This window comes from Euprymna scolopes, chromosome 10 (genome assembly GCF_053919585.1).
Source record: "Euprymna scolopes isolate OS-2025 chromosome 10, ASM5391958v1, whole genome shotgun sequence".
Taxonomy (NCBI): Eukaryota; Metazoa; Mollusca; class Cephalopoda; order Sepiida; family Sepiolidae; genus Euprymna; species Euprymna scolopes.
Window position 1 is genome coordinate 94,205,595 of NC_136491.1, and position 12,127 is coordinate 94,217,721.

Below are 12,127 nucleotides of genomic sequence, written 5' to 3' on the forward strand. Positions count from 1 at the left end.
ACGACCTTACGATATGGGCCAAGGCGCAATCTATTGACTATGCCTCGATTTTTTAAATTCTTATATTTTCATCCAGTTCTACATTCTACGATGTGACAAGCAACGCATCATATACAACTAAGATAGTTACTGCTGGTATGCAGGCGGTAGATATCACATCTACAAACTTAACTGAAATTAGCCGACTCCCCAGATACGATTACGGAACAACCTTATTTGTTGAGGGACATCACGTCCCTACAAAGGATGACGCGCTTTTTTCTACATATATTAGACATTAAGAGGAGATTATAGATAGATATATAAATTCCCGTTCACATACACTTTTTCAGGATAAAGCTAGAACCCAGAACTAGATAGAATCGAGCAATTGCATCGACAACGGACAACGCCACTGATGAGATGCAGTACATCGAAACCCACTTTGGGTCTGGCGTTGTCTGTTGTCGATGCAATTGCTTGATTCTATCTAGTTCTGGGTTCTAGCTTTATCCTGAAAAAGTGTATGTGAACGGGTATTTATATATATATATATATATATATATATATATAATTTTTTCTTTTATTATTAATAATTAATGTTCAATTTGGGGCACCTGAAGACATTCTTTGATTACTATTACCAATTATAAGGAAGGGCATAATTTAAACCCAGTAATTAAAATTATACCGATTTACCAAGCCGTTACTCATTAAGCAGTCTTTAGTTGTCTTGAAAAAAAATTACTACAGCATATGCCATTATTTTCCTGGTGCAGTTTTTGAGTGCATTTCTTGGAGGATACTTCTGAAGTGGACATTTTCAGGCACTCTTGTTTAAATAAAATAAATACGATGAAATGCTGAGTTATTGGTGTGTGATAATTGAATCAAAGTTGTCAGTGATCAGAACTTCCCTCTTGTAGTCACTCGGCCATATTTAACCCTTAAATAACATTAATTTCCATGAACTACATTTTCTGCTTGTCGATATTCATAAATATTTTAGCTTTGGCTGAATTCTAATTTGAATGTTTCCTCTTTTTTAATTTTCTTTCATAAACATTTGAAACCATTTTCATTACATTTCAATTTAAAGCTTTTATCTACACTTTTATTTCTACTTACTCTCCAATGTAGCAAGTTTCTTGCTTTTATCAGCTCTTTGTTTGCATCTGTTGTAAAGTGTTGTTGCTGCCGCTACTGCGCTTCTGCTTCCACCTCTGCCTCTCCCTTCTTTCTCCTCCTCCTACTCTTTTTATTACTACTACTACTACTACTACCATCACCACCATTTCCACCATCACTACTACTCGTTTTCTTTTTTTTTCTTTATTTCATCACTGCATAAGTTTCTTTATAGCAACATTGTTACCCGTTTTATCCTTGTTATTGTGTTTCAGTAATCATTTTCATAAATCATTTTCACTGCATATTTTAAAAGATAATCAGATCTTATATTTATTTTGTTACTTGCATATGTTTCATTTGTTTTATTCTGCACTTTTTTTTTTTTTTGTCAAGCGTTTATTTCATTTGTTAAGCCTTTTTTCAACTTAAATGTTTTTTTATTTTTTCCATAGTACTATTACACATGCGTTTCTTTAATTCCTTACACTTTTATATATATAAAACACTGAAATCCAAACAAAATTTGTAAATAATAGTCAAAGACTGCTGACTTTTTTGTTGAGAGGGAGGGAGGGTCATCCTGAATATATATATATATATATATATATATATATATATATATATATATATATATATATATATATATATATATGGACCTCTGTTCAAAGTAAATCTGATTCTTTCTTTTTTTTTTTTTTTATATAAGAACCATTTGAAGTATCTCATAGATGTAGAGTGCAATGGATAGCGTTTTCTGTGTAAGTTGGAGATCTGGAGATTATAAATGACTTGAAAGCACAGGAAAATTAAGTTATGATTTATACTGGATTAAAAGATTCTTAGCTGCAACTCGGTATTCCTTGAATATCTTTAAACCTTTGAGATGTGAGGCAAGAACTGCCATAGTGATGTGGAAGCAGTAGTTAACAAGAAGGAAGATAGCAGAGGATTCTCTTGTTCTTCCTATGACCAGTTACAAGAGGTGGCTCGCCTATATTCCATTCAATGTTCATCATGAATACCAAGTTCTTTTAAAACTAATGCTCTATAAATGTTTCCAATGAAGGGCATGTTATGCTGCTTGATATGTCCGAACAAAACAAAAACTTTTACTGTATTCAAATTACTATATTGCATTGCTGTCCACTATGATGGCTATGGGAAGGCCATATGTATGACAACAGGACTTTGCTGTATGTTCCTAACTACCTGCCAGTAGTGTTAAACTGTTTTTTAATGTGGAGAAAATCCAACTCTCCCAAAGAGATATTCTTGGACAAAAATAAAAATTACCTCGATCCTAGGACTTCTCCTTCACTGACTGAAGATAGACCAGATACTAAATTTTGATCTTAGTCAAGGATTTAGTTGTCACATCTCCAAGAAAACCCAAAAGTCGCTGTGTGTGGACTTTACCAGTCTGAACATTTTGGTTATTCCAACTTGCTTGATTGCATTCCATGTATGGAGTGCCGTCAATAAGTTTCCGGACATTTTTTTAATGGGCACTTTTGTTGGTAGTACACGCATGAAACTCTTGTCCCCTTCAAAGTAATCTCCTCTTGCTGCAACGCACTTGTACCGTTCCAACAACTTCTGGTAGACCCCATGGAAGTCCTCTTGTGTGAGCGTGTCAGTGACCCTCATCACAACCTCTCATCTTCTCAATTGTCTCATAATGACAGCCTCTAAAGTTTTCTTTGAACTTAAAGAATAACCAAAAGTCACAGGGAGCAAGGTGTAGATTGTAGGGAAGTTGAGGAACTGTCTTGATTCCCATCTTGGTCAAATAGTCTATGATAAGGATGGATCTTCTTTGAGCACCCTTGGGACAAACTTTGCACAAATTTTCTGCATTTTCAGTTCCTCGCAAATAATTGTGTGTACAGTTTCCACACTGACATCGAACTGTGCACTTATGTCTCTATAGACACATGCACGGTTCTTATCCATGAAATTCTTTATTTGGCTAATCAACTCCGGTGTTCTGACTTCCACACCTATTATCATCCCTCACAGACTACCTACGTTCCTTGAATCTCTTATGCCACTCAAAAACTGATGCTCGATTCATGCAAGATGGTCCAAAAGCAGCCTGATCCATTCCATGCATTTCTGTGGCATTTTTTCCAAGTTTAAAACAGAATTTTATTGCATATCGTTCTTCTAAAGTTTCCTCACATCCAGATTACATTTTTGAAATTCACCAGCTGTGACAATCAGGCTTTAGCAGAATGTAATTCAAATTCTGCTGTAGCTGTTCATTTGAACCTGAAATCATAAAAATTGGTCAGTCATCTCCTAAGAATTATAGCAATAACATACTGAATTTTCAATTTTAAAAGCATTTAAAAAGAAGTCTGGAAACTTATTGAAGGCACCTCATATTATGTGTGAGCCACATTATGAAAAAGATCAACCGTACCGTCTGCAACACCAAACACTCTTGAAATCCCAGGATCAAACTGGTATTTGAGCATATTTCTAAGGACATCACAGAGCTTCTTCGAGTGATGTGTATTTGGTAAAAAAAATCCTTTTAAATGCATGTTAATTTTTGAGATGTCAATTATTAGGCAAGGTATGTTCTTTATAAAAAGTCAATTTTTTTCAAACGTCCTGAATGTTTCATCAAATAGACACCCAAAATTTCCCATTCATTTTTTTTTCACTTGGTTTCAAAATTTATCAAGTTTATAAAAATTTGTTATACTAGTGTTATTTTTAATTTGATTAGCCAATTTATACCAACTATATATTATTATTCTATCGAAAAAAAAAAAAAAAAAAAAAAACTTAGTTCTGCAGTAGATTTAATTTTCGAAACCTTTTTGCCAATAAATGTCCAGTATGAGGATATGTTTAATTCTACAAATATAGACATGAAAATAAACATAACTAAAAAGTTAAACATTTTTTTAGTTCTTCTTTAAAAAAAAATCTCAACAAAGTTTTCTTTCCTCAATTAATTGCTATCTGTAAAAGAAACAATATGACGTTTTAAAAAATTTTTGAACACTTTAGTAGAAACTGTTTTTCCTACAAACAAATGTATTAAAAATTACAAAAGTGTATGACTTCTTTTTGAATTAATTTAATTACTGGGGGGTTGCTTCCCAGCTGACTAAGTCATTTTTCAAATCTAACATAAATAAGTTCCTGTTGAGCTGTCCTTTTATATGATCAAACCCTACGTAAGTTTCACTATTATTGATGGTCGCTGTGTTGTCTCACTGATTACTTAACAATCATTTACTCTTGTAGAGTGGACTGCAGGCTTTCAGAAGTGGTAACCTTAAAGTTATAATAATGAAATAAAATTAAAAAAAAAACAATACCTTAAAACATTTAGTTTACATTTTTAAGTATCTATCAAAAAAAATTAACAACTATACAAATCAAATTTTCATTTTTATAACAATTTTGAAATTGATATATGCAATTTGGAGGTAGTTGGGTTTCTCTAATACCTGCAAGCATTTGGGCCTTGTAAAATGATTTGATAGCATTCTCATTTCTCTCTCTGAAGCTGAAAAGTTCTTATCTGGGATACCATTTGCTGCAATACATTAAATGCCATAAGGCTTATATCTTCATCAGTTAAACCATGAATGGTTTCTTTAAAAGCTGAAGAAAATAAACTTTAATATTTAATTCCTATAGAACCTCTTCCAATTAGTACTTGTTAAGATTTCAAGAGTTATCAAATAAAGAATTGAGAACTTGGTTATTTTGAAGATGAGTGAATACTAGGTCTAGAAATTTCTTTAGCTATTCTTTGTGGAAAGTCTTCTGTCTATTTTATAAGTTTATAAACGTATAGATATATACAGCTTTACATGAATAAATATAAAATATATTTAATTAAAAATTGTTTCCCTGCTTGTCCAGAATTCCCTCTATATTAAAAAAATGAAGCTAAAGAAAATTTTGATTATATTTTCTATATTTATACAGCAAATAAAAAAAGCAAAAAATTTGTTTGTGTTGATGAAAGCAGGTTTCTTAAAATATATGAAAAGCAAGTTAAGATATTTGTGAAATTTTATGAATTATGTCATTTCAAAGAAATAAAGAACAAGGATTGGAGTCAACTTCTTAAAAATTTCCTAACTAAATTTTATTCTATAATTACGCTTATACCTTATGAAAATCTATAAATGGACATTAAGATTAATTTATTTGAAAATGGTTTCAAAGAAAATTATGTATTCAAGTTACTTAATTTATAGGTTACTAGCTATACTGAACCAATGTTGTCTGGAATCTATGAGGCTCAAATTTATTTTGTAAATATTAAACTATAACTAATTTTTTTTTTCTTTTAAGTTCATTCAGTATTTAACTCTTATTAAAATAAGTTATCCTCCTTAGCTGAAGTTTTTTTTCTTTAAGGTCTTCATATCATGAAACTGCTGAGGGAGATAATGAATTTAAAAAAAAAAAGAGTAAATTTTAACAAAGTACTTTAGTTAATTGCAAATAACATGGTACAACAATGACAAATGAAAATTGGTGTGTCAGACTTAAAATTTTATTTGCTAATCAAAATGTTGTGTTATGGCTCAACTTTTCAAAAATCTGTCTGACATAATTTTATATATTCCTTGTAATTTTATCTAAGACTGCGAAATGATAAATATTGTGTTTTTATACGAACACACTTTGCTCCATATATTACCCTATCATATTAATTGCCGTTTTCATTATACCTCAATATATTTTTTCTTTCAACGTCACATTTAACATGCATTGTATTTTACTGATTTTAAACATCTATTAGGCCCCCCCCCCGGGGGGGGGTTCACAACAAAAATTTGTCTAGTTAGTTTATTATAATTTTACGTTCTTCCTTTATGTACTTAAAACTAAACAGAACTTCCATAAAAAAGGCTTCTTTCCACGAATTACCTGTCTGTGGAACCCAATACCAAGAGGAGGGGGATGCTTTCCAGTTGACTATATGGTTATTTACAAGTCCAATGTTAACAAGTTCTTAAACTGTCATCTTAATCAAATTTTTCTTAGTTTCAACCGTTATTACCAATCATCACGGTATTGTTTCACCGTCTTTCTGACAAACTTACTTTTGAGTGTCTGTTAGTGATTCATTAGTAAAAACAAAAAATAAAAACGTTTAGTGTTTTCTAAGTTATCATTTTTGCTTATTTTCTTTTGTATCTTATTTTTGTCATTGTTTTTGTATTCTACTGTTGTTTTTTGCCCCCTCTCCATTGTTTTTGTGTAATTTTTTTTATAATTTTTTTTTGTATGCTGTTGTGCATTTTTAATTTATTTTTTTATACTTGTTATTTACTAGCTGTGGTTTTATGTAAGGGAGATTATTTATCATACACAGTGATTATTTCCCCTTGGTAGAGCCTTATTTAAACAAAGTAATTTCTATTCTACACAACAAATTCATGTCAATTTATTTTACTTGAGGTCAGCCACATAACTTTATTTTTATAGCCTATATTAACCTCCCCCCCTCAATTTGTTGACTTTTAAACAAAATAAATAAAAACAGATATCATTGCTTGGGAGCATAGAATTAAATTATTTCCCCTTTTCTCTTTTTTTTTTTCTCTCTTTTTTTTTTTTTCCTTTTGATAAAATTGTTTTATTCATTTCACAAATCTACTTGTTGTTGCACAGGTCAGTAGTTTCAATTTTAGTCCGCCAATCCCTCCTTCAAGCCAGCCTGCATGGTTACTTACCCCCCCCCCACCCGGGTGACATTATTTTTTTTATTTGTTTCTATACTCTCTGTGCAGTTAAGCTATTTAGTCTTTTCTTTTTTTATTTGAATTTTAATTTGTGTTGTTTGGCCTTGAATTAGTTAGATAAAATTAATCTGTTGTTTAGTATCAAAATTCATTGCATTGAAAAGATATAGAACTTACGGAATTGTTATTTTTAAAATTTTATTTAAGGGAAATCCAAGTTGTTTTAAATTAAAAAAAATAAATAAAAATAAGATATCTATAATTTACTTGCATTTGAATTATAAAATGCTGTTTACTTATTCGTGTAATACATTATTTATTTTTTGTGTGCATTTTGGTTATTTTAGAACTAGTTTCCGTTTTTTTAATAACGCTTTTCAGAACAAGGGAGGCAAATCAGGATGATTCTATCCAAAAATGTCAGTTTCACATAATTTTTAAGCAAAAACAAAACAAAAACGTTAAACTATTACAATAACACAAAATGAAACCTTATCAATTCATTTATTGATTTAAAACATTCTAAAATTAATGAAAGTTGTACGAAAATTTACAACTTAAAAATTTATAGTTTTAGACAGTCATTATTAGGAGTGCCCCTTTTTTTAATTTTTTTTTTTATTTAATAAATATTATGATTTGTGCTGTTGTATTATTTTAGTGTATTGTTTTGTTTTTATCAAAATGCACAAGTGTCTTTACTTTTAATTTCATAAAAGTTTGGTTTCTAAAGAAATTGACGTGAATTTCCCCAAAGCCTCTGGTCTTGATGAAAGGGGGACTAAAACTTGCTGCTATGATTTCAAATGATCTGAAATAACAGTAAGAGGAGACTTGATTCCAAATATTTCTCATATGTTATATCTCCCCTATTTTGGAAATAGGGTATGATTATGAATATATCCAGTATCAAATAATCTTTATACACTGAAATTTACTTTATTTATAAAAACCAAAGAGGGGAGATATAACATGAGAAATATTTGGAATCAAGTCTCCCCTTGCTGTTATTTCAGATCATTTGAAATTATAGCAGCAAGTTTTAGTCTCCCCTCCATCAAGGCCAGTGGTTTTGGGACAATACCAGATAGTTTGTGATTCATATGCAAAACTAGAAAAACAAATGACTATGATTGAAACATTTTATGGCTGTAAAATAAGTGCCAAACATAGGCTCTGGATATAGGATGATCCCCTTAATGTGCGACCTTAAGGGCAAATGTCACAGCACTCACGACACAATTCAGGTCATTAGCTTTCCAATGAGCCTTCATTCGTTAAATGCTGATCAAGAATTACTGAGATTTAGAACTTATAAAATTGCCAAAAAGGTGGTAGTGGTGTGTGTGTGTATGTATGTATGTATGTACGCGCGCACACACACACACACACACACACACACACACACACACACACACACACACACACACTTGTAGCCAAATTGAATATTGAAATGCTCATATAAGACGAAACTACATGACAATTTGCAGGCTTTTTGAAGATCATAATACTATTCTATGGTTAAACTTTTATGACAATTGGTAAAGAATCTATATTTTCAAATCCAACAAACATGCCCAAATTTGCCTCTATACATACACACACACACACACACATATATATATAATGTGTCCTGGCAGGCAGCTTCAGTTTTGTTGCTTCGGTTGTCTCCCCTGTCGCCTTTCCAGGCCACTAATATATATATATATATAACTTGTATTCATTTTTTTGGGGGGGGGGGGGGGCTAAAAATAGTTCATTATTTTCCTTTCAATTTAAATAGTCTTTATTTTAGACCAAAGTTGATGTTGCTTGTCCAGAATTTTTCTTATATTAAAAAAAATAATAGAAATTTGTATGATGTACATATCTATGATAAAAAGAAAACATTAGTTTCATTTTTATAAATAAAATTAAGCGATTAATGGGAATTCATAAGCATAACAAAACCTTGCATGTTTGAATCCTCTCTCTTTAGTTTTTGAGACTGTTTTCAAAATGGTGCTGCAAGGCAGTCGCTCCTTGATCAGCCAGAAAATTTGATTTTCTTATTTAAAAAAAAAAAATCTTAAATGATCTTTTCAATATAAGATTTTCTTTCCGTCACAAGTACATATATCATACCAATTTTCTTTTTGTTTTTTAATATAGGAATTCTGGACAAGCAGCAAGTTTATGATTAGAAAATAGTAACGCTTTGTTTTATATTTTTAATTTGAAAATTATTTTGAAAACAAGGAAATTTTGATAACTAGGTTTCAGTCACTATGAAGTTTGTATTTTTATTTTTATAAAGGACAACATTATTCCACAATCAAGTCAGTCCTTTAATTGGTTTAACTTTTTCATGTTGGCAATGTTAATAGTTTTAACAGGTTTTTTTTTTACGTTCATTCAAATTAACCTCTATCGGTTATTTTCTTTTCCATCATTTTGTTTAAATGTTTTTGTTTTTATTATTGTTCTTGTAGGCCAATAGCTGGGGGCGAAGGAGAACTGGATGATGTTCCAGATGGAGAGGGAGAACTTGAATATGCTGACCAGGAGACTCCTGAAGAAGAATTTGATGATTTCCCTGTGATTGGAACTTGTCGTGCCCTCTACCAATTTGAAGGTAAATATCTTAATTTGACTAATTCTTATTTTCCCTGGAATACAGCTTTTGGTAATGCTCAACCCATCTCTCCATATGTTTACTGCGATCTTTGATCTCTCTTGACTTGGACTTGATGGGTGTGATCTTGAAAACACTGGGGCTGAAGGCTTTCTTCATTCCATTATACTTGGCTCTGATGTTGCAATTGTCTGCAGTTTTATGGATCTCTCCGCATAACCTCAGCCAGTAGTTGGCACACTTGTAGGAGATCCCCTTGGTATTGTTGTGGGCTTCTCTGTATGTGGCTAGTGTCTTTTTACAAGGCTGTCTCTTGTACTCCAGAAGAGGTGCTCTTTTTGCACTAACGGCAAGTTCCATCTCTCTATACTAGCCTCAGACCAGTCTTTGTTCTTTGCCCCTTTGCTCAAAAGTGCCAAGGTAGCCTTGGACACAACATCGTGGATGCCTGGAAGCAATCTATGGGGTAATCATCCAGAGTTTTGATGTATCAACACTGGGGTGACCATTTTGCTTGAAGTGATGGATCAGCTTAGGATGGAGATGCAACTTGTTGCTGATTAGGAAGTGGTCATTGTCACAGTCGATACTGAGAGTTTAGCGTAGATCTATGGATGATGACAAAAAACCCAGCTGGTGCCTGTAATAACATTGGATTAGACAATAGAGCTTTGTAGGAACACCATGTTCCTGCATTATGTGCCAGATGAAGTCTCTGTCAACAGTTGGAGAGAACTGCAAAATCAGTGAATCATAGGACAGTTGCCTACAGATGAGCCTAACTCTGTTTGGAGGGAGAGAGGCAACAAAGATCGAAAATTTTAAGTCCTTTCACAGACTCGGCCAACTTGTATCTGGCATATACAGCCACAAGTTTTTTGAAAAGAATAGAAGAACCCTGAGAGTTTAATGAAGGAACAATTTTTAACAATTTCTTAGTGTAAAAACAAAAAAATTTTTTACAAATCATTTCCACACATTAAAACTAAGCAGGTTAGATATTGACTTTTCTGCTTCATTTGATATAAATCATTTGTTTTTGTTTTTTTGTTTACTTTCTGTTATGTTAACTATTCTGAAATTTTATTAATCATTTTAACTTGCTAATTTCTGTTCAAAATTTTCTTGAAATTATTGTTCATTTATTTATGCATTAAAATTATGCCTATTTTTTTTATTTTTTATTTTTTTAGCCATGAACGAAGGTTCAATATCCATGGAAGAGAATGAGGAAATGGTTGTTCTCGAGCAGGACCAAGGAGATGGTTGGACCCGCGTTCGCAAGGCTAATGGCCTTGATGGTTTCGTTCCCAGCTCCTATATCCAGTGTACATTGTATGATCCACTCTAGGTTCTTGCTGGTTAGCTGGCCACCTGGTCACTCCAGCAAGTCTACCATTATCTAATCTACATAACAGTATTTGAGTTTTCTACACTGTTTTGTCGTCTGGACATTAAAAAATGTGTCTATATGTTCTACTTGCAACACAAACACAGCCACCATTGTTATATTACAGCTATTACTATCATTCGAATTAAACAAAAATGAGGAATACTAGGAACTGTCAGCAGAAGAATATCTGTTGGGCTCAACATTGACCTGCGCAGATTTGCCATCAAAATTGACCTATCTACCATGTGGGAGCTAACTATACAAACTTCATTTTACTTATATATATATGCGAAAAGAAAGAAACATAAAAATAAAAACTTGAAAAAATATTGATAATTCTTTTTTAACTTACAAACTCACAAACGAAATTTAAAAGAAAGAAAAATCTTTAAGATATGAAGAAATTTGCCACCACTAACAACTATGCAAATGATTAAAAAAAAAACGAAACAAAAAACCCCCCCAAAAAAACAAAAACCTGATTTGCATGCATCTTTCAAATGGAAAAGTATCAGATTATAAAATTAAGGCCTGTACAAAAAATGAGGGTGATGGGGCTGGGGTAATCAAATATTGCTGGGAAAGGAAAAGCAACATTTATGAGGTAGAGATGTTATGTTACTAATCTTAACTAATTAGTTTGAGGGTTGTTAGTGCTTTGTCTACACCTTCCTCTTCTCTTTTCTCATTCCTCTTGTTCCTTACCATACAGACCAGTTCTGATAACACTGGTTATTTTGTTTATGGACAGATTTGCCAGAGAAATTCAACTGATCCCACCTACATTCTAAGCTGAAGCAAGGTACAGTGACGCCATTTTCATTATAGTTTCTTCGATGTTTATTATTATTATTATTAGCATAGTAGTTAAAGTTTAATTACACAAAGTTTGGTAGGACATTTTTTTCTAATCTAAAAATTTTTTCTTTTTGTTTTCTTGTTTAATAACAAAGACCAGATTATGAAAAATATGGCAGTAATGTTTAAATTGATGAAATCAAGATATTTTCTAAGAAATCTCACTTAAAGCTCTATTATTATTTGCCAACTTTTCAAATGCTTTAATTTCATTATGGTGTGCATCTTTTTTTATTCTGTTGCGTAGAAAGAAATCTAATAGTGCTCAATTAATTAATAAGAGCATAATATTTATAATGTAGAAGTTCAGGTCAATGTTGTCTTTAGGTTTCAAACTTGAGAAGCAAACCCAGGTTAAAAAAATCTGGATTTTCTCGATTTCTAATTAGAAACAGTTCTTTGAATAAAACTTAGCTTGAAACC

The 12,127-nt window shown here is 31.8% G+C and overlaps 1 protein-coding gene across 8 annotated transcripts in view; it reads left to right on the forward strand.

Annotated features, from left to right (window-relative positions):
* LOC145286143 (formin-binding protein 1-like) overlaps positions 1-11,323 on the forward strand; it is a 262,792-nt gene extending 251,469 nt beyond the window's left edge. For 4 of the 8 annotated variants that reach the window (XM_080134867.1, XM_080134865.1, XM_080134866.1 and 1 more), the window contains 2 exons: positions 9,311-9,453; positions 10,647-11,175. In XM_080134867.1, the coding sequence (XP_079990993.1) occupies positions 9,311-9,453; positions 10,647-10,804 (301 nt within the window). In that variant the 3' untranslated portion in view covers positions 10,805-11,175. Of the gene's footprint in view, positions 1-9,310; positions 9,454-10,646 lie in introns of all 8 variants that reach the window. The other 4 variants (XM_080134871.1, XM_080134869.1, XM_080134870.1 and 1 more) reach the window with 1 other exon arrangement.
* The last annotated feature ends 804 nt before the right edge of the window (positions 11,324-12,127 follow it).